Source organism: Podarcis liolepis, assembly GCF_965112155.1.
Source record: "Podarcis liolepis genome assembly, chromosome: 13".
Taxonomy (NCBI): Eukaryota; Metazoa; Chordata; class Lepidosauria; order Squamata; family Lacertidae; genus Podarcis; species Podarcis liolepis.
Window position 1 is genome coordinate 48,644,177 of NC_139573.1, and position 22,934 is coordinate 48,667,110.

The 22,934-nt window shown below is 47.5% G+C and overlaps 1 protein-coding gene across 6 annotated transcripts in view; it reads left to right on the forward strand.

The window, feature by feature from the left end:
- The window catches only part of FAM171A2 (family with sequence similarity 171 member A2), a 43,260-nt gene that overhangs the window by 3,901 nt on the left and 16,425 nt on the right, over positions 1-22,934 (forward strand). For 2 of the 6 annotated variants that reach the window (XM_083470515.1, XM_083470517.1), the window contains exon 2: positions 13,842-14,069. In XM_083470515.1, the coding sequence (XP_083326641.1) occupies positions 13,842-14,069 (228 nt within the window). Of the gene's footprint in view, positions 1-10,126; positions 10,226-10,494; positions 10,564-12,204; positions 12,311-13,473; positions 13,645-13,841; positions 14,070-22,934 lie in introns of those variants that run through there. The other 4 variants (XM_083470516.1, XM_083470519.1, XM_083470520.1 and 1 more) reach the window with 4 other exon arrangements.

A 22,934-nucleotide genomic window follows, 5' to 3' on the forward strand; every position in this document is an offset into this window, starting at 1 on the left:
TGGGTGAAGATCAGTGTCACCCAAGAAGGCAGAGTTGTCCAGTCACTATACTCTTGAGTACCTTTTCCTGGAAAGGGTATACAGTGGTACCTCGGGTTAAGAACTTAATTCATTCTGGAGGTCCGTTCTTAACCTGAAACTGTTCTTAACCTGAGGTGCCACTTTAGCTAATGGGGCCTCGTGCCACCGACGCATGATTTCTGTTCTCATCCTGAAGCAAAGTTCTTAACCCGAGGTACTATTTCTGGGTTAGGGAATCTGTAACCTGAAGCATCTGTAACCTGAAGCATCTGTAACCCAAGGTACCACTATATTGGTGACTGGTATTGGATTGGTGAGTTGGCACAATCCTCCAGGTGCAGCATGGGTATTTTTTCAGGAGTGCCCACACAACTGTCTCCATATTTGCAGTGGAGAATGCTTCCTCCCATATATAAGCCTCAGAGTGGAGGAACCAGATTTTACTGGGCTACAACTCTCATAATTCTTCACCGTTGGCCATGATGGTGCAAGCCTTGTCAAATAACATCTGAAAGATACCACATTGGTTCCCCTTGCTCTCGAACCTAGCTGGTCAACCTGCCACTGCTTTTGTTGTTGTTTAGTCGTGTCCGACTCTTCGTGACCCCATGGACCAGAGCACACCAGGCACTCCTGTCTTCCACTGCCTCCTGCAGTTTGGTCAAACTCATGCTGGTAGCTTCGAGAACACTATCCAACCATCTCATCCTCTGTCGTCCCCTTCTCCTTGTGCCCTCCATCTTTCCCAACATCAGGGTCTTTTCCAGGGAGTCTTCTCTTCTCATGAGGTGGCCAAAGTATTGGAGCCTCAGCTTCACAATCTGTCCTTCCCGTGAGCACTCAGGGCTGATTTCCTTCAGAATGGATAGGCTTGATCTTCTTGCAGTCCATGGGACTCTCAAGAGTCTCCTCCAGCACCATAATTCAAAAGCATCACTGCCACTGCTAGATACCCTAAACCACGATGGGCAAAGGCTGAAAACAGACAGGGTAGGCTGAAGTTTGTCAACATCCCCAAGACTGAAATTCACCCAGTGATTCCTCATCAGACAGTGTTCTGGGTGCATTGAGAGACTGCGAAAGCTGCAAAGTACAGTGGTACCTCAGGTTAAGTACTTAATTTGTTCTTAACCTGAAACTGTTCTTAACCTGAAGCACCACTTTAGCTAATGGGGCCTCCTGCTGCCGCGCCGCCGGAGCACGATTTCTGTTCTCATCCTGAAGCAAAGTTCTTAACCCGAGGTACTATTTCCGGGTTAGCGGAGTCTGTAACCTGAAGTGTCTGTAACCCGAGGTACCACTGTAGTTGTAGAGGCAAGCAATGCTATCCTCAAAAGCAAATTGAAAACCACAAACCTATGAAGATTCCTTGACATCATCCTGCTAGCTCTGATGTGAGCCGTTCCTTTCAAGGCTTGTGCTGCAGATCCCAAGTTGCAGACTTGCCAGGAGCTCGGTTTTGTTTTGCAGTTTTATACGCCTCAGTGACGACATAAACATTTGGAGCATTTCGGATGGAATGGAGCACAAGAAGAGGAAATTGCTGCAGAGGTTGAAGAAGTGGGGACATGAATTAAGCTTAAGTAGAATTAAGTAGGTAGGATCCTGAAGCTGAGGCTCCAATACTTTGGCCACCTCATGAGAAGAGAATTCTCCCTGGAAAAGACCCTGATGTTGGGAAAGATGGAGGGCACAAGGAGAAGGGGACGGCAGAGGACGAGATGGTTGGACAGTGTTCTCGAAGCTACCAGCATGAGTTTGACTAAACTGCGGGAGGCAGTGGAAGACAGGAGTGCCTGGTGTGCTCTGGTCCATGGGGTCACGAAGAGTCGGACACGACTAAACGACTAAACAACAACAACAAAGAATAGGTAGAGACCAAATGAAATTATGTGAACATCCTCCTTCCCCCCCCCCCCAAAAAAAAATTACCCACGTCTGGAGAAGCCTGCCATGGATGCTGATCCAATTTTGAGGGAAGCAGTCATGGCTAGGGGAAGAAAACCTAGCAGAGGGTCCCTGATCCTTCAGCCAGATAAAGCCAACCAGGAACTGGATAGGAAACTTTGGTCTGTGCTGTATCCGGATTCTTGACCGGCAAGCGAATTTGGCAGGATTTCCTCTGGCGGATGAGGCAGCTGGGATGGGGAAACAGGGTATGTGATGGTCATAGGATGCTTGCTGCCTTGATTGCCTGGAGTGTGGCTGTGCTCATTTCTGAAAATCTCAATTTTTTGTGCGGAATAACCGCCCGGTCTTCTCCATCTCCAAAGAGGATATCTCACATCTGAAAAAGGTGGGAGAATTGTGCCTGGATCCTCTCAGGGGGCCACACAACCAAAAGCAGATTAAAAGGACACATTTTGAAGGCCCCACAGCTGTGTTGAACTGCTCTCCTTGCCTGGTTGTGGCAGACCTGTTGAGTGGGGTTTCCCCGTGGGTTGATTTGTGGGTCACAAATTGTGCAGGCCTGCTCCAGACCTCTCTTTTGCTTCTGCTGTGTTGAATTGGGAGCGGCTTTGTGGACGTAGCTTTTGTGTGGTCCGGCCAAGAAGACCCCCGGCCAAGCACAGATCAGGCCTGATGGACAGTGCCAAGTTTTGAACCTGCAGGACAGCAGCTGCTGCTGCAATGCTAGTGTGTGTTAATGCAACGCTTGGCTGTTTCTCCTCTCCCAGCCTGTCTTGCCTCTCTTGCACCCCACTCTCTTCCTTGAATGTGTGTGGGAAGGTCAGGGTCCCCCAACCCTTCGCTGGATTTGGCTTCCCTACAGCCTGTCCTGGAAAAGGACATCAGGCCAGCGTTGGCCAACAATATTTTGCTTATAGTTGTGGAAAAATGGGACATCTGGAAAGCATCTGGATCCAACAGCATTCCTCAGCTGCAAAAATGCAACTGCTGCATAGTTTGGGGTTGGGGTGGGGGTGCTCCTGGATTCAATAATACTCTTTTTTACCTCAGGGACTATTGCAGCCTGCGATGTATTACGTATTTGTCCTAGACGCAAATGATTTGGGGAAACTGCAAGCTCATTTGATGGCGATTACTTCCTCCCTAGGAACTTTGACGATAGCTGTCTTGAGAGAGTGATGAGTGCTGTCTCGGCCTCTCACACCAAACTCTCTATTATTACTAAGAATCCCAGGCTGGGGGCTGGGAATGCACTGCGACATTTTGTTGTTGGTCCCTGCTTGTTAGCGTCATTCCCGCTACAGTGGTACCTCGGGTTAAGAACTTAATTCGTTCTGGAGATCTGTTCTTAACCTGAAACTGTTCTTAACCTGAAGACCACTTTAGCTAATGGGGCCTCCTGCTGCCGCTGCGCCGCTGAAGCACAATTTCTGTTCTCATCCTGAAGCAAAGTTCTTAACCCGAGGTAATATTTCTGGGGTAGCCGAGTCTGTAACCTGAAGCGTATGTAACCCGAGGTACCACTCTATTAGCAAAAGCCAAGGGGTTGGAAGCCACCCAAAAGTATGGGAAGGGGTTTATATCCTCTGCGGTCTCTCTCGGTACACAGAAGTATTCAGCGTTGTAAATTAAAAGAAAAAGAACTATTTTAATTAAAAAATGCAGTAACAACAAAATCCTGACAAGGCCACAGAATGCTGGTTGCAGCTGAGGAAGGGGCGGATGGGGGTTGAGATCTAAATAAATCAGGTCAGGCAAAGGCAGATTGTGTGAGTTCATCAGATAAAGTAGGCAGTGGTGGAAAAATAGAATATTGCCCACCCCACCCCCCAAAAAAATGCTAGAGTAAAGAAGGAATTGACCTGCTCAAGTCCCCAACAGCTTGTCGTAAGTATGGAGCAGGGTGGGGTGGGGGGATGAGGTTAGTGAGTTACCTTCTGTGAGGTTTAAAAAAACCCTTCCCTGCTATGCTATACAGGGATGTTTCAAGACAAAGGAAAGGCAAAGTACAGTGGTACCTCGGGTTAAGTACTTAATTTGTTCCGGAGGTCCGTTCTTAACCTGAAACTGTTCTTAACCTGAAGCACCACTTTAGCTAATGGGGCCTACTCCTGCTGCTGTGCCGCCGGAGCATGATTTCTGTTCTCATCCTGAAGCACTATTTCTGGGTTAGCGGAGTCTGTATCCTGAAGCGTATGTAACCCGAGGTACCACTGTACAGTTTTCTCTCCTTTTTAATGCTCCAGGAGTCCTGTCTGCTATAGCAGTGTAAGAAGCTCAGGTGTGTTTTGGCTGGTACCTGCCACTACATGGCTCAGGAGGGGAAGATTGGGGTAGTTGTGTGTGTGTGTTTGGGGGCAAGGTGCCCTTTTATCCCCTCCCCAAAGTCTCCACTTCCTTGATCGGAGCTCTCAGGTGGTTGGGGGCACGCTGCACCATTTTGTTGCAGCAGGTCCCATTTCTTCCCTCTTACTCCCTGGCCTGTTCTGTAGGAACATTTCTCCAACTGCTATATAACAACAAAGTCGTGTACAGCACAGCAAAGGGATATTTAGGAACAAACTGGGGGACGCGACAAAACATTGCCACATATCCCCCGTCTCAGTGAACTGGTACAGCCAGACTGGAAAAGGAGCTTTGTTCTGCTTTGAGGGAATGTCCGCCCTTTCAAAAGCCCTCAAGGAAGCCCTGGAACAGCAAAACAAGGTTTCGTTTCCAGGTTGGCTGGGCCCCAGAGCAGAAGATTCATTGTTGGGGGCTAAAGATACACAGCAAGATTTTTGTTGCATGTCCCCACTTGTCGTTCTTAATCATTCTGATCTATAGAGCAGTGTTTCCCAACCGGTGTTCCGCGGCACACTAGTGTGCCGCGAGACGTTGCCTGGTGTGCCGTGGGAGGGAGGCAGGCGAGTCGGGCGGCGAGAGGCGGGGCGGCGGCGAGGAGAGGCCGCCCAGCGCGGGGCTCTCGCCGTCTGCCTGCCTGGCTGCCTGCGTGGCGCTGACGTCACGGGGCTGTAACGTGCCCCACATAGGCACACGCGGGGCGGCGAGCGAGCTCCCTCCCACATCCCATCGCCGCTCGCTTCGGCCAGCCTACTGGGCTGTCGCAGGCGGAAGGCCTGCGCATGCGCGAGGTTTTCGCGCCTTCGGGATTCCCTTCACGCCTTCCTCCTCCCGGGTCCTTGAGAGCGCGGGAAGCGGCAGCGCGAGACCGGCATTGAGCCTGGTAGGTATTGCGCTTGCCGAGGCAGTCATTTGGGAAATGAAAACTTGCAAAGCAAGCAACCAGTTCAATCTGAAGTACGTGTATGCTTAATATCCTGTATCTGAAACCTGTTCTGCCCCCTCCCCCACACTTGGTGCCATTTTCATCTACACATGCAGCAGAGTAAGTTGACCCAGAATAGTACCAATTCATATGGCAGATGGGAGAATGACAGTGCTGAATGCTTTCCCATGTAGAACAGTCCCTGCAAATAAAAACCTAGCATATTTGGAAGAGGGATGCTAGCCTAACCATTACCTTCTATGCTGTTTTTTTTTATTTTTTTTTTACATAAGTAAAAAGTGACCTTTCCCCATCTGGCATGGTGGTGTGCCTCGAGATTTTTTTCATGAAACAAGTGTGCCTTTGCCCAAAAAAGGTTGGGAAACACTGCTATAGAGCACTTTGAGTTTGCAAAGTTGCTTGAAGTCTTCCCCCCCACCTGTTTATTTTCACCCCGTCCTCCTTGAAGTGGGTCAGTTTCCATGCTTCTTTGGGAGCTGCTAAGCTAGGGTATGATCATAGTATATGAAAATGCCCAAACTGTCATCATAAACAGAGAACAGTGATGTAAGTGCCTGAGGTAATGTTGGGAGTATAGAGCCAGCAGCCTTTTCATTCCTGATAGTCCTCCACTATCTGGAGTGACTCCCATCTAAACTTTTTTTTTTCTTCACAGCGTTTGAAACCGTGGTTGGTAGCTAAACACTCTCACCAAGAACCCCTCCTTTCTTAATCCCACACATGTATGCAGATAGTGGGGAATTGTGTCTTGTGTATTTAGTGGGAATGGACAGTAGCACTCTGCACATCCTTAGAGGCAACTTTGCAACACACATGGTGTAGGGGCTCTGGCGTTCAAAATAGGCCCGAGAGCTCCATCTTGGCTCAGATTATGTCCTCATTGTATGGCCTTGGGAAAGTCCAGAGAACATTTTCTCTTTCCGGTCTTGTTTGGCCACAGGAATAAACAAAAGATCCACTCTCTTGGCAAAGCGTTGGCTTCCGTAACAAAAGGATTGTTGGATTCAGACCGGAGTAGAACTCTTGACATGCAAGTTGCATACATACTATACCAGGGGTCAGCAGACGTTTTCAGCAGGGGGCCGGTGCACTGTCCCTCAGACCTTGTGGGGGGCCGGACTATATTTTGAAAGAAATAAAAATGGACAAATTCCTATGCCCCACAAGTAACCCAGAGATGTGTTTTAAATAAAAGCACACATTCTACTCATGTAAAAACACCAGGCAAGCCCCACAAATAACCCAGAGATGCATTTTAAATAAAAGGACACATTCTGCTCATGTGAAAACACACTGATTCCTGGACTGTCCGCGGGCCGGATTTAGGAGACAATTGGGCCTGATCTGGCCCCCCAGGCCTTAGTTTGCCTACCCATGTGCTATACCTTTAAAGCACACTCAAAATACACCCCCCCCCCAAAAAAAAGAATTCTGTGAGCTGTAGTTTATTGATGATTGCTAGGAATTGTAGGTCTCTGAGGGGTAAACCATTGTTAGCCAGACTCCAGGCGTGTTTTGCAACTGGCACAGTTCCAATTGCGACCGCACAGAGATCTCTGGATCTGGCGACCAGGGAAAACAAAATGTCACTTAGGGAAGAATCTGAAATACTTTTCTCAAAGCTTGAATTTGTTTTGTTTTGGATTGTGTGGTGTTTTAATGTGCCGTCAACTGCTTTGAGCTTTCTTCTTTAAAATATAAAATGGTATAGAAATGAGATGATGATGATGATGATGATGATGATAATCCACTGCAAAAAGGCATCTAGGCATTTCCATTGTGGTGACCATCATATCTAGGTTTAAGGTGCCATTTGGCAATTAGATTATATATCCGAGCTGCAAACACAGGCATAAACTACAGTGCCCAGAATTCTTTGAGGGAAAGAATGTGCATTGAATGTGCTTTAATAGTATTGCATGCAGCCTAAAACTATAGCAATGTCTTCCAGAGGTGACTTTCTCTTCATCATTATCAGTCTATTGAAGCATCATAAGGTATAATAACACACTGAACTAGCAACGGATATGGGCTTAGGGTCTGAGGAAAGCTATTGTGGGCCTGGAACGCAGTGCAGACCATGTGGGGACGGAGGGTTAGGAGAAGCAGGTGCAGGATTGTGCGAATCGGAGAGAAAATCGATGTCCTGCCGGGAGGGAAAACACAGGAGAGGTTGGCAGCTTGGCAATAATGGACAGGGAATGTGTCAGGAGGTGACCTGAATCTGGGCGGCTGCGTGACGCAGCGCTGCCCGTTTGAGACAGGAGACAATTTATAGACTTTAAAGAGAGTTGAAAGTGGGGTCACTGCTCTTTCTGGGCTTGGCTCTGCCTTCTTTGGCTTCGAATAAACAATATTTTTCGGAGTTTAAAATTACACAGAGACCTTCAAGACTTGATTGGCCAGAAATGACAAGGAAAGAGAAGAAATGCTTCTACTTTCCGGGGAGCAAAACCTCCCTCAAACCACTTCGGACTCTTTTTGAAACGGTGGAGGACCATGGTTCAGACGCAGAGTACATGGTTTGCATGCAGAAAGGTCTGGGTTCAATCCCTGAGCATCTCCAGGTCAAAATGGGATTGTCCCCTGTCTGAAATCCTGGAGGGCTGCTGCAATGCTGAAAGCAGTACTGTGGTGGATGGACTATTGACAGCATTAAGGCATATATAAAACCAGATTCCTGTGTTCCATGGGCTTGTCCGCACTGGAGTTTAATGCGGATTTGAAGCTGATTGGTCTTCACACATCCTCATCCAAATGGTAGCCGCTTCTCTCCCTCCCACTAAATTTAGATTGTCCCAATCCACTGATAATCCAATAAAGGAAGAAAATCCAATATAAAATCACACGTTACCTGACTGCAGACACACTGAAGCGCATTCTCTGTGTGGTTTTTGTTTTTAACGTGTGGTAACATTTCGCTGCGTGCTGTACAATTGCAATCTCTCCTGACTTCCATTTTGTTTCCATCAGTCCCTTTTAGCCTGCCTTTTCCCACCCGTTGTTTCTGAAGGACCATTCGTGTTATTTTTAAAATCACTACTATTGTTTTATTTATTTCATAAAATTTATACACCTCTTAATGGTTAAAAAAAACCCCCAAAAATGTCAAAGTGATTTGCAAAAAGATACAGCCATAAAATTGGGTGTGGGGGATTACAAAACACAAGACGTTAAAATACTAAACAGACTAAAATTCACACCATCTTTTCTAAGCATCTTTTCTAAGCATCTGTACCGAAAATAATACACTGAAGGCACCTGCTTGATATCAATAGGGCGGAAGCTGTAAATTGTAGGTGCTGCCACACTGAAACAATTGGGTTCCTACAAATGCGGAATGCGTATTATGTGACACCCTTTAGTAGTATCAATTCTGCCAATCAAAGCGGTCAAGTTGGGCACATGTGGGGTAAGGTGATCTCGGAAATACACTGGTCAAAAGCTGCCAAGGGCTTTAAATGTCAACCGTAACACCTTGAACCTGGCCCAGTAGCAAATCGGCAACCAGTACAGCTCTCTGAGCACAGGTATTATACGCTGACAAGGCCTCACTCCTGTCAGCAGTCGTGTTACACACTAACCGCAGCTTCTGGGTCAAGTGTGAGGGAAGCCCCACATAGAGCACATTGCAATAATTCAGTCTTGAATTAACCAATGTATGAACTACTTTGGCAAGGCTTTCCTGGTCCAGGAATGGCCACAGTTGTTGAACCAGTTGTGGTTGTTACTTTAGTGTGTGTGTTTTTTAAAAAAGAAACTTGTATAGAACAACAGTATTGAAATTAAAAATAAAATTGGCTCTTGCGGGGAAAAAGAACAGAAGTGGCATTCTTTCATGCAAGCGACTCCAAATCCTTGACTGGCTTGGAGCTTACACCTTTTTAAAAACAACAACAACTGCTCTGGTATATTGAAAAACTTGTGTTTAAAAAAATACAATAACATTTTTTAAAAGCATGTGCACACAGGTAAACAAAGGCCCATAATAGACCTCAGGTTTCTGGAATTCAAGGAGGGTAGTGAAGGACTAACTGAAGGGAGGCGGCGACCGCACAAATATATCCCATGAAGCACTTTCTCGGTGTGGTTGGGAAATTTCAAGGTAGATATTGGAGGCATTAAACTGAAAGTGCTCATGTGTGGATGAAGGTGCACAACACACACACAGAAGATGCAGCAACCCGTTAGCAACATAATGTGGATATAACCTAGTTTCTCATCTTCAGTATGCAGGAGTCTGCATGCACGGACCAGGGCTTGTCCCCTGTGGTTAATTTCTAGTGAGAGAGATCCAGGAACTCAAACCTGCCTGGAAGCCATACCTGAAAGCTCCGCCATAAACAAACAAGCCCTCTTATGAGAGTGAAGAAGTAGAAGTCTGGATAGGCCTTTTTAGTGGTCAGAGAATTCTGTGCATGCTCAGAGACATTATTATTTTGTATGATACATGCCCAGCCCTGTCATTAATTTTGCGCATGTCCAGAGGAAAAAAACATTTCTCTCTGCCTTAGTTGTAGCAGTGGTTTGTGAGTTACGCATATCCCAGTGCCCAACCACCCCAGCATTGAAAATAGATTCTATCTAGGACTATAGGAAGGGTTTTTGTTTAATTTAAGAGGACAGCGGGGAGAGGTTTTGACTCCCAAATGTTCTTTTTTATTCATGTATCTATATGCATTCACTTAATTAGAAAGCCTTGAGGTGTCAGTATTGTGCATTGTAAAGAGAGAACCTTTTCGCTCGTCTGTGTGCAATAAAAGCACAGCGAGGGAGCATGGTGGAATTGTGTCCTTTTGCCACCATCAACGCCACCCTGGTTTGGAGCACAACAAGATGGTTAAAAGTGTGTGAAAGGGCAAGCCGAGCATTTGTTGGGAGGGGGCACTGTTCTGGCCCCAGCACCAGCGCCATGGTAACCCATGGGCCTGCTGAAGGATGCGGGCCTAGGCCTTGCTCTGTGCAACGGTCCCCATGGCAACAAACTCCAGCGATGGGAAGGAGGTTATTCACATCACTTTGCTTTCTAGGCCTGAGTGGAGCTTGGAGGGAGGGGGTACTTTGTAGGACAAATGAGGCCGTTGCCACGGTGACAGGACCGCAATCCAAAAAGGGGGAGGTTGGTTTGACTACTAAGGGCACGGGCCTTTGGACGGAAGGAAATAATCAGGATTTTTTTAGTTGGGGGGGTGTGGAGTGGGGACCCCGTGTCTGTACTATGGGTAGAAAAACCCCACAGCATTTGACCCCGTGTCTGTACTATGGGTAGAAAAACCCCACAGCATTTTCTCAGAGATGCATGGCAGGCAACTTGCTACAGGCTGCTGTATGAACCATGGCTGGTCAGTTTTAAACAGAGTTCATGTTTGGAGTTCTCCAGGGGCTCCATTTCCAGAAACATGGGCTAGGCAGAGGGCCTTCATGGTAGCAGCACCCGTCTGTTGTCAAGGAAATAAACAACTACAGTGGTACCTCGGGTTACAAACACTTTGGGTTACAGACTCCGCTAACCCAGAAATAGTGCCTCAGGTTAAGAACTTTGCTTCAGGATGAGAACAGAAATCGCGCAGCGGCAGCGGGAGGCCCCATTAGCTGAAGTGGTACCCCAGGTTAAGAACAGTTTCAGGTTAAGAACGGACCTCCAGAACGAATTAAGTTCTTAATCCGAGGTACCACTGTATCTGACATCTGAAGGCAGCCCCGCAGAAGGAAGTTTTTAATGTTTGATGTCTTACTGTGATTTACCGTATTTTTTGCTCTATAAGACTCACTTTTTCCCTTCTAAAAAGTAAGGGGAAATGTGTGTGCGTCTTATGGAGCGAATGCAGACTGCGCAGCTATCCCAGGAACCAGAAGAGGAAGAGGGATTGCTGCTTTCACTGTGCAGCGATCCCTCTTGCTGTTCTGGCTTCTGAGATTCAGAATATTTTTTTCCTTGTTTTCCTCCTCCAAAAACTAGGTGCGTCTTGTGGTCTGGTGCGTCTTATAAAGCGAAAAATATGGTAATTTGTTGGAAGCCACCCAGAGTGGCTGGGGCAACCGCAGTCCAATGGGCAGCATATAAGTTGTTATTATTATTACTATTACATTTATTATTATTCCTATCTATTGCACCCTCCCTTCCCACTGGCAGAGAGGGAGCTAAAGAGCCATATTCGCTCCCAGTGCAGACAGCAGCAGAATGGGCTTTGGCTTTTACAGCCTTTCCTTTAGGCACCTCAACCTAGTCCTTCCATTCCTTTGTGTCTTCTACATAGCAGTGAGCAGCTGAGGTGCCTAAAAGGGGAACATTTTACAGAACTTCTGTTGCTGGGGGATTTGGGCCTCCAGAGCCCTTTATCTCCTATTGAAAGTTGGGTTGCTCACTGGTCACAAAAGGAAACCAAACAACATTCCTCCTCCCAGCCAGCCTGTTTTCAGGTCAGATGCCAGAACAGCAAGGGGAAAGGAGAAATGCTGTGTGTTTTGTTTGTAGGTGAAGGGGCTGTGGGGTTGTGTGTTTTTCTTACCATTTGTCTTAGGTGATTAGTCTGATTTTACATTGCCCAAAACTACTGGGAGTGCAGCTGCTTGAGTCTGTCCCCTGATCTGCTCTGTGTTCTAGTCCTCCGGACCAGAGGTCTGTACATCTGTGCCCTGTCCAATAAGTTGGTTTCCCCCCAAGGGTAGCTCAAAATGTTTTAACTCAAATTAAGTCAAAAATAGCTTTGTTTTGGTGGGGTCTTTTCACACAATGGCCTTTGATTTTTCCAAGTCACACGGTAACAGGAAGTGCAAAGGAGTCGCGCTCCGTATTTCAAATGTTATTCTAGCTGTGCAAATCGAGGGGTGCTAGCTGCTTCCTCTTCCCCTGCAAGCAGCTACTCTCTGAACGCACTTTGTGAGCAATGACTGACCCCAGCTCCACCTTGATTTTGCGTGGAATCCTACCCCCAGCCCTTCTTCCAGGCAGCCCGTTGATGGAGACAGGAAGCAGCCCTGTGCCTCCCTCCAGCTGGAGCTTCCTGGTCACCAGGGAGCTTACATCCAAAGCCAAGTGGAGTTGAATCAGCCCCTCTGTCCGGAGGTCTTCTTCTGTTTGCACGCAGGGTGAGGAGAATATGTCAGGCAGGCAGCCAGCAGAGGAGATCTTTGCCATGTGTGACCAATCCTCAAGTTTGCACATTGTTGGAATGGACTGGGGTGATGGGAGCCAGCTCTGCTTGAGCTGCAGGGAATTGCACAGCGGGAAATGCAGTGAGACAAACCTTTTGCTAGGGTTTAGTATTCTTGAACGGCTCAGCGAGATATCCCATTTTTGCTTCCCCTTCTTGCTAGCACTGCTCCACTTTCACCGTCTGTATCTAGAGTACGTTTCCCATCACTGTGGAGTGATCTTTCATTTATTTGGAATAAACAGATGGCTATAAGAATAAAGGTTAACCTTTGCCTGTTATTCCCCCCCCCCTTTTTTTTTTGGTCTTTTGAGTTGCATCATCCTGCTACGGGAACATAACTTGCATAAGGAATTATTCATATTTCAACTAGATTTCAAACTAGAATTCCTGCATTGCAGGGGGCTGAACTAGATTGCCCTCAGGGTCCCTTCCAACTTTATGATTCTATGATTTACCAGCCTGCTTTGAATTGTGGTCACACAGAGGACTTGGGGGAGAACTGAGTTCTTATTTGTTCCTGAGCAGTGTGAGAGAGTCAGAGGTGGCAACTTGAATAAAATAACATATTGGGGTGCGCAGGTAAGCCCCACCACACATAATCTTATCACAAGATGTGGTGCACACACCCCATTTGAATGGCAATGCCCATCAACTTCAGTGGGACAGCCTCATAATATATTCTATTGGGGGGGGGGGGGATGACGCAGATGAAGGGATCTTGGCCTTGAGGAGTTGGTTCTATAGGATACCCTGCTGGTTTTTCCCTTCTTCAAACCCAGGAAAAAATAAAGACCACAACCCTCTCCTAAGCCTTCCTCAATTTGCAGATAACTCAGGGGAGAAGATTCTGTGCTGGGCGCATGGAGGAGGGAAGTTACCAGAGAAGGAGAGACAGTTGCCATTGGCAACTAGATGTGTGGAATCCTGATGCCCACAACATTGCTTTTCACTTGTGTGACTCATATATACAAACCATTACCTGAGTGGTTGTGATGTTCCTGTGCATTCACAGGCTAGCAAAGAGCGCATGCCAGACACAGAGTGTTGAAACTGGGGCAGCTGCAGTGAGGGAAGCGAGGAGTTGGATTGCCGGAGAGGAAATCCTCACACGCAAAGGAACAGCGGGAGGGGTTCTGTGTTGTGAGCAGAAATGAGCGAAAGATGATACGCTGGGTAGCCAAATAGGAAGAGGGCCGAGGAGACAATCCATCTTAAGGACAATGGACCAAATAGGGTGGCTACAGGAAGGTCATGGAGGCCTCAGAGGTGGAAAGAAAACCAAATGCCCCTTGTTGTTTTAACTAACCACACCTTTTGTTCAAATGAAATGGCAACACGAATACCAACTAAGGAGGGGAAAGGCCACTTATAAACCATACAAGTTACTTTTGAGTTGGTGAAAACATTGGGGGCAAGCTTACTGTCCTCACACACCCTTTCTGTATTCTCTCTTTTTCCTCCAGAGGTGGTCATCAAGGTCCAGGTGTATGAGAACGGCGACCTGTCCCCACTGCCTCAGGCAGCCGTGGAAGTGTATGGCAACCAGACATCTCTGGCTTCAGGCGCCACCGACCATGAGGGTGTCAGCATGCTCCCCATCAGCTACCGCCTGGGCACATGGGTCATCGTCACAGCCTCCAAGCGTGGTTTTGTTACAAACTCTGTTCCTTGGCGCGTCAACAAGCTGCCACGTGAGTTGCGGTGCCCAATGGCTAGGAGAGAGTCTGGGTGGCTAGAAGACCACAGATTTTTTGGGGGGGGGGCCTGTCAGTGCATGATGGGCACTTCATGGGTGGGGGCAGGGGGGTCACAAAGGATGCAAACTTTTATCAGCTTTCACCAACGTAACTTCTGTAGGAATAAAGGAATATGTGTTGCTTTGGTAGGTAAAAGGAGGTCACTCCTTCTGGGTGGAATGGTGGTGCTTCTCAGTATTTTACAGAAGAGTCATTTCACTTGGATGATGGCACGAACCCAGCATCTCAGTGTCACATGGCTAGATTGCACTCAGTATGCACGACTCTCATATCATAGTGTGTGTTCAGTATGCAAGAACATTTACAAGAGCACTGCTGGATCTAACCAAAGGTTAATCTCAGTGCTGGAAATTGGCCAGGCGTGTTGTGTGACTGGGGCGGGTCCAGTTCTGACCACGTGGAGATCTCTGGATGCTAGGTTGGTGACTGACATCTCCATCAGGCTGGCCCTTCCAGCTTTCTTATGCAGGCCAGCAGAAGAGCTTATTTATTGCATGTGTAAAGCTAAAGGGACCCCTGACCATTAGGTCCAGTCGTGGCCGACTCGGGTTGCGGCGCTCATCTCGCTTTATTGGCCGAGGGAGCCGGCGTACAGTTTCCGGGTCATGTGGCCAGCATGACTAAGCCGCTTCTGGCAAACCAGAGCAGCGCACGGAAACGCCGTTTACCTTCCCACCAGAGCGGTACCTATTTATCTACTTGCACTTGGACTTGCTTTCGAACTGCTAGGTGGGCAGGAGCAGGGACTGAGCAACGGGAGCTCACCCCCTCGCGGGGATTCGAACCGCCGACCTTCTGATCGGCAAGTCCTAGGCTCTGTGGTTTAACTCACAGTACCACCCGCGTCCCTAGATTGCATGTATAGATCACTTTTTTCTCCATGTACTTGGTTCACCCCCCCATCAGTTAATTCCTACAACGACCCTGTGTGGTAGGTTAAGAGGCTGTGACTAACTCCAAGGTCACCCATTAAGCTTCATGACTGAGTGGGGATTTGAACCCTGATCTCCCAGACCAACAGTTTAATCACTACACAACATTTCCTTCCTAGTGTACTTCTGCTATGGGGCAGCTTATTTCGGGGGGGGGGAGAGATAATTTATAGTGAAATAATTCAGCCATTTGGGGTGTGCAGAATAAGATGGGGAGCTCTCACCCCCTTGCAAATGAAGCAAAGCACACGCATTATGTGTGAACCCTTAGTGTGCACTGGCAAAGATAATAAGGTCACCTCATTGACCCACCCTGGGGGTTGGAAGCGAAAGTCACAGCTGGCGTATAACACTATCAATAAATTCTGCCTGTAGGCAGGAAATAGGAGGCAACCAACACACACATGCATAAAAATATAGATATCTTGTGTTTACATACCTTTTTGGACACAGGAGAAGGCCAGAACAGGAATTTGAATTAAACTGCATGTACACTGTTTCGGAAGCAGGTTGGATTAGCTTCCAGTTCACATATCTCAGTCCCTCCAAGCCTCCTTATTTTCCAGGGACAGTCCCGGATTTACAGAAGTCGTCCTGGTTTCTGATTTGATCCCGGAATGTCCTGCTTTTCCTTAGGACACCCCTATTTTCCTCAGAGAAATGTTGGAGGGTATGGAGTTATGTGATCCCCAAGCCAAGGAGATAAGTAACACTACAACCTTTAGTGTTTAGATGTCTAAAGGCATCCCTGTATAGGGAATTACTTTTTTAAAATGTTTAATGTTTTATTATGTTTTTATATGGGATGTGGGTGGTGCTGTGGTCTAAACCACTGAGCCTCTTGGGCTTGCCGATCAGAAGGTTGGCAGTTTGATTCGCTGCGACGGGGCAAGCTCCTGTTGTTCGGTCCCTGCTCCTGCCAACCTAGCAGTTCGAAAGCACGTCAAAGTGCAAGTAGATAAATAGGTATCGCTCCGGTGGGAAGCTAAACAGTGTTTCTTTGCGCTCCTCTGGTTCACCAGAAGCGGCTTAGTAATGCTGGCCACATGACCCGGAAAAACTGTCTGCGGATAAACGTCCCCTCCCTCGGCCAGTAAAGTGAGATGAGCGTTGCAACCCCAGAGTCGTTCGCGACTGGACTTAACTGTCAGGGGTCCTTCACCTTTATGTTTTTATATATGTTGGAAGCCGCCCAGAGTGGCAGAGGAAACCCAGGTTTAGAAAGAGCCTAATAGTACCTATCATAAGTCAAGATGTTATATCTTAATCACTGGTGTTAGACTGTCACCTACATGCTCACAGTTGTTGTCCTTTCTTTAGGCAGGTCCTGTCTTTAGGCAGAGCAAGCTGGAGGGTGGCAGCAGCTGGTCCTCTGGCCACTCCCATCCTCCTGAGCCAGTGTGGTGTAGTGGTTAAGAGCGGTAGACTCGTAATCTGGTGAACCGGGTTCGCTTCCCCACTCCTCCACATGCAGCTGCTGGGTGACCTTGGGCTAGTTACACTTCTCTGAAGTCTCTCAGCCTCACTCACCACACAGAGTGTTTGTTGTGGGGGAGGAAGGGAAAGGAGAATGTTAGCCGCTTTGAGACTCCGTAGGGTAGTGATAAAGTGGAATATCAAATCCAAACTCTTCTCTTCGCCTGAGATTCCACTCGGGTGGCAGTGATGCGTCCTTGTGGCCGGTCTGAGCTGCCTCACCAAGTTGCTTTCTCCTGATGCGTCACTTATAGTATGGTTGGGAATGGCTGTGACTGAGCGGGCAGGCAGAGGGGGAGCCAGCCAAGGCCATGCGCCCCAGCAGACACTGCACTCGCACACATTGTGGTGATGCTGCACTGCGGCATTTCTTTGCACAGGTAACAAGCAATGCCAGGTGGAGCGGTGAGTAAGGTCAGAGCTTTGGGTCTCACGTGGGACGTGCCCTGCGTCTCCTAAGCTAGCCTGCTGCCCTTAGGTGTTGTGGTGGAGGATCCTGTCCTGTCCCCCGCATTGGAGTAAGACTCTAGCGTCAGTGCAGCTGGCTTCTGCATTTGGAATAGCAGCAATCCTTTAATACAGGCAGCAAAATGCCTTTGGCTGGCCCTGCTATGAGCATGATATGGCAATCTCCCTGCAGCCAGTGTGTCATTGTTGCACAAGGGTTTTGTGGCGCATATTTCAAGTTTAGTCCCCCCCCCCAATTTTTTTAATTGGTTTTTCCAAAAAAAATTCAAACAAACAAACATAAATCTCCACTATATTTAAATCAAACTTAATAACATTGTAAATGACTTCCTCGTATCTCCCTAGTTGAATTTCAGTGTATATCATTTTAATGGTTTTCCAACACCAATATTCTTTATAAAATTAACTTATTCACTTAACATCTTTCTTTCTTTTCAATTCAGCATTACAACATGTTTATTCATCATATTCCAAGTTTTTAACCAGAGGGTCAACCTCCTAGAGATTTCTTTTCTTTCTTTTATTTAATGTTTTGGGGCACTTGGCAGAGGCTTATTCTCCAAGCAGAAAGCGAGGAGGAAGATTCAGGTGTTCACTTACATGAGGGAACACCAGAGCCTTCCCTCCTCCTTTTTTCTTTTTTTCATTTGATGTTCTTTCCCGACCATCGTCTTTCATTCTCCCCAGGGTTCTAGTTCCTGTTGCTCATCAACATACCATGCCAGAGATGCCGACCGTGATTCAGGGAATATTTCAGGGACGCAATTCAGATTGCTCAAGCCACATGCCAAAGGGGATTGCAGCTCCCAGCCCTCTCAGAACCCACTAGCCAGTCAGCCCTGTGAAAATTCCTTCTTGCCATCAAATTTGGAAACTTTAAGTAAACATCCACTCATGAGTTTATAGGCCAAACCTCTTATTGGCCTCTAACATCTTTAAAACCAGATATTTATGTACTGTATTTTTCGCTCTACCGGACACACTTTTCCCCCTCCAAAAATGAAGGGGAAATGTGTGTGCGTCCTATGGAGCGAATGCAGGCTTTCGCTGAAGCCTGGAGAGCGAGGGGGTCGGTGTGCACCAACCCCTCTCATTCTCCAGGCTTCAGGAAGCTATCTGCAAGCCTTCGGAGCGCGGCAGGAGTTCCTGCTGGGCTCCGAAGGCTTGCGGATAGCAGCCTGCAGCCCGAAGCCCAGGGAGCACAGTGGCAACTCCCGATGCACACCCCGGGCTTCGGGCAGCTATCCACAAGCCTAAGCGCGGCGGGAGTTCCCGCGGGGCTCCGAAGGCTTGCGGATAGCAGCCTGCAGCCCAAAGCCCGGGGAGCGCAGTGCCAACTCCTGCTGCGCTCTCCGGGCTTCAGGAAGCTATCAGCAAACCTTCGGAGCGCTCCCCCAGCCCGCAAGCTCCGGGAGCGGCAGCAAGGCTGCGCGCAACCTTGCCGCCGCTCCCGGACCTGTTCTGGGGTCGGGGGAAGCTCGGGCTTCCCCCGCCCCAGCCCCGCAGCTAAAAACAAAGCCAAGACAGCGAGCAGGATCTATCCCGCTCGCTGTCTTGGTTTCTGCCAAAGCCGCACACAGCCTCTCCCGGCTGGAGAGGTTGTGTGTGGCTAAAGAGGAAGCCAAGACAGCCAGTGGGATGGATCCTGCTGGCTGTCTTGGCTTCTTTGCTCTTTGGGGATGGGGGAGGAAATAATTTTTTTCCTCTTTATTTCCCCCCCTAAAAACTAGGTGCACCCTATAGTCCGGTGCGCCCTATAGAGCGAAAAATACGGTATGTACCCTTCAAGAGAAAAGGCTAAGGAGTAAACCCTACACAAATCCGAAGTGGATTCCCTAAGATGCTTGGAGAGTATCTTGTATGCCTCCTTCCAGCAACTCAAGCAACACGGGAGGCAGCAGTTTTGAGTTACTGGTCTCTGCAGCCACAGCAAGAGCTGTGGTTCTCCAGCCGTTTGACTTTGCTTCTGGAGACACACTCCTGAGACAAACAGATGTCTGAAGGAGTGTCTCCACCCCCATCGTTCTGCCCAGACACTGAGGTCCAGCGCCGAGGGTCTTCTGGTGGTTCCCTCACCGCAAGAAGCCAAGTTACAGGGAATTAGGCAGAGGGCCTTCTCGGTAGTGGCGCCCGCCCTGTGGAACACCCTCCCACCAGATGTCAAGGAAATAAACAACTATCTGACTTTTAGAAGACATCTGAAGGCAGCCCTGTTTAGGGAAGTTTTTAACTTTTGATGTTTTATCGTGTTTTTAATATTCTGTTGGGAGCCGCCCAGAGTGGCTGGGGAAACCCAGCCAGATGGGTGGGGGTATAAATAATAAATTATTATTATATTATTATTATAACAACCCTTCAGGGTTCTGTGGGGGGTGGGAATACACATTTATTTTACATGTAGGAAATATGAGGTTCGTGGTATTATAATTAGTAAGCCATAAGTGATATTTTTCCCCTGGTTTATTGCTTCATCGACATTTTTTTAAAAAAAAATAATTTAGTTCAAAATAGTTTTCTACAGCTCAGAATGAACAGTGTAAAATTATGATGCCAGAAAAATCTATTTTTTAATTGTTGCTATACGTTTTGCTTCTGAACTGCTTCCCCACACACACCTTAAAATTTCAAAACTGTTTGCACCAGAGCAGCTTTCTTGGATCCAGTTTTCATGCAAGCTACTCCCTCCTCTCACCATCTTATATAGGCTAACAACAAACTTGCTCTCAGAATTGCAGAGCCTTCCATGCACCGCCCCACAGGAAGGCATTAACAGGGCTCGTAGGAAACCCTCGTGGGATTGGCAGAAGAACGGGAAACTCCAAATCAGGCTGTTGACAACTGTGCATCCTCAGTGACCACAGAGCAATGACTGATGGTTGAAGTGGGAGGGGGGAAAAAACCCAGGCGGGTGGAGTATGGAGTGGGATAGTTTATCCTGGAAAAAGACACAGCAAGCTGAATCGGAGCACTCTTCGCTGCAGGATTTATTTATTTTTTATAAATATTTTATTAAGTTTTAACAATAGAAGAAAATTCAAGGAAAATACAAAAACAAGGAAAATACAAAGTCACAAAATACAGTACAAAAATACAAACATTAAACACAACAAAAGAAAAAAGAAAAAAAGATAAAAACACATATAATGACAAAAGAACAAAAATTCCCTCTTTCTTAATTTCTCATCTTCAATTAACTTATTTTCCCGACTTCCTCACCTCTCCCGTTCTTGTATCCCTTAAAAAAATTAATTCAGCAAATTCATATCCTATTAGTTTATCTGTTATTGATCCAATCTTAAATTTTACTTTGTTGCTAGAACCCCTCTTCGCTGCAGGATTTTGTGGAAGATCCCACATCTTCAAACTCCTGTGTCTCAGATTGTGCGTGAGTCGTAAATTGGGATACGTTGGGGTTCCAAGAAGCCATTTAGGGACCACTTAGGTCTGTCTCCCCTGGAGAGTGATGAAATCGGAGTTATTTCAGAGTTATTTCTACTTCTCATGTTTTAGGGTTGAACTCTCAGATTGAAACAGATTGTAAGGCTGAGCCTAGGCTCAAATTATGCTCTAGCTGCCATCCTTTGTGAGAAAGGGAGAGGGCGGGCTGTGACAAGCCTTGCCAGATGTGCCTGACAGGGCCATCTGTCTAGCACCCTCCATGTTTTCCTCGTTTTTGGCCATTTGTCTTGGCTCTGGAGGCCTTGGCTGCTCCAGGATGCAGTTGTGGGAACACTTGTTAGAGCTGGTTGACAGATTTATTGAAGATGAACACGTTGAAATTCTGCCTTCTAGGAATCTAAAAAAACAAGGAAACTCGATTTCCATGAAGTCTACCATCCAACTTGTCATAGAATTGTAGAGTTGGAAGGGACCACGAGGGTCATCTAGTCCAACCCCCTGCAGTGCAGGAAACTTTCGCCCAACATGGGTCTTGAACCCACAACCCTGAGAGTAAGTCTTGTGCTCTAGTAAAGGTAAAGGGACCCCTGACCATTAGGTCCAGTCGTGGCCGACTCTGGGGTTGCAGCGCTCATCTCGCTTTATTGGCCGAGGGAGCCAGCGTACAGCTTCCGGGTCATGTGGCCAGCATGACTAAGCCGCTTCTGGCGAACCAGAGCAGTGCACGGAAACACCATTTACCTTCCCGCTGGAGCGGTACCTATTTATCTACTTGCACTTTGACGTGCTTTCGAACTGCTAGGTTGGCAGGAGCAGGGACCGAGCAACGGGAGCTCACCCCGTTGTGGGGATTCGAACTGCCAACCTTCTGATCGCAAAGTCCTAGGCTCTGTGGTTTAACCCACAGCGCCACCCGCATCCCCTTGTGCTCTACCGAGCTGGTAAATGTATCTCTCCCTCCCTGATCACTGCTACTTGACCCACAATAAAAACCATGAAAACTGTGAAAAATATAATAATATTTACTTTAGTTCAGATCCTATTCCTGCAACTGTGTTGTTGTTTTTTAAATACAAAAATCAAGCTTTCTAAAATTGCCATGCTATAAGGCTGAATGAACCACGTAGACTTAAAAAGTTTTTATTCTGCTTTGTTATGTGGACTTGCAAATTTACTATTCGCTTGCAAAGAGATTCAGTTCAATCTAACAGCTTCAGTGGTTGTTAGCAATAATTTCCAGAGGATAAGAGGACTTTCTCCTGCCCAAAGGGCTTAACAATCTTGTAATTCAACACAGGGGAAACCACAGAGGAATGGCTGGGCAATCCAGACAGAATGAATGGGAAGAGCATGTGTTTATATATCAATTACATGTGGTTATGATTAGTTACAGCACAGTATCGCATCTAGAAAAGGTGGGTTTTGAGAAAGGATTTGAAGGAAGAAAAGCTGGCATTGCAGAGATGCTCTCGGAGGCTCTTCCAGGCATAAGGGGCAGCAAGGAAGAAAGGGAGAGAATCAGGAGCTGGATGAGCAAAGATCACAGGTAGGGTGGGATGCATTGAAATGTAAGAACAAAGAGATAAGAGGTGGGGGCAAAGCCACGGGGGGTGGGGGCTTTGAATAAAGAGCCTGCACTGGGGCCAGAAACAGCAAGGCAGCCAAGTGTAGGGGTATAAGGTGGGATGTGGGACGCAGGTGGTGCTGTGGTCCAAACCACTGAGCCTCTTGGGCTTGCCGATCAGAAGGTCGGCGGTTCAAATCCCTGTGATGGATGCCTGTGCAAAAATCTTTTTGTCCACCTGCAAGAAACTTGCAACTGTGGCGCAGGCCCTCCTTCCTCAATCTATTCCACCCAAGTTATAACGACAAATGAAAGCTGTTGGGATGCTGCACTTGCAAACAGCCACTGGGAAGAGGCAGATTGCTTGGATAACATGGTGCCCAGGGATGGGGCAGTGGTGGCGCTGTGGTCTAAACCACTGAGCCTCTTGGGCTTGCTGATCGGAAGGTCAGCAGTTCGAATCCCCGTGATGGGGTGAGCTCTTGTTGCTCTTTCCCAGCTCCTGCCAGCCTAGCAGTTCAAAAGCACGCCAGTGCAAGTAGATAAATAGGTACCGCTGTGGTGGGAAGGTAAATGGTGTTTCCGTGCGCTCTGGTTTCCGTCACAGCGTCCCGTTGCAGTTTAGTCTTGCTTGGCCGCATGACCCGGAAAGCTATCTGTGGACAAACGCTGGCTCCCTCAGCCTGAAAGCGAGATGATCACCGCAACCCCATAGTCGCATTTGACTGGACTTAACTGTCCAGGGGTCCTTTACCATGTGGTCAGAGCAGCAAGAGGGGTGAATTGTTTTGGCCCCAGAACACTCGGTAAAGGTGAAGGGGACCAAGGTAAGATAATACAAGGAAATTGGAGTAGCCAGGTGAGAGATGACTAGGGGGTGAACCGGGATGGAGAGAGACAGATACATTTTCCCCAATGTTGTAAAGGAGGAAGAGGCAGAGCATGGCAATAGACTGATTA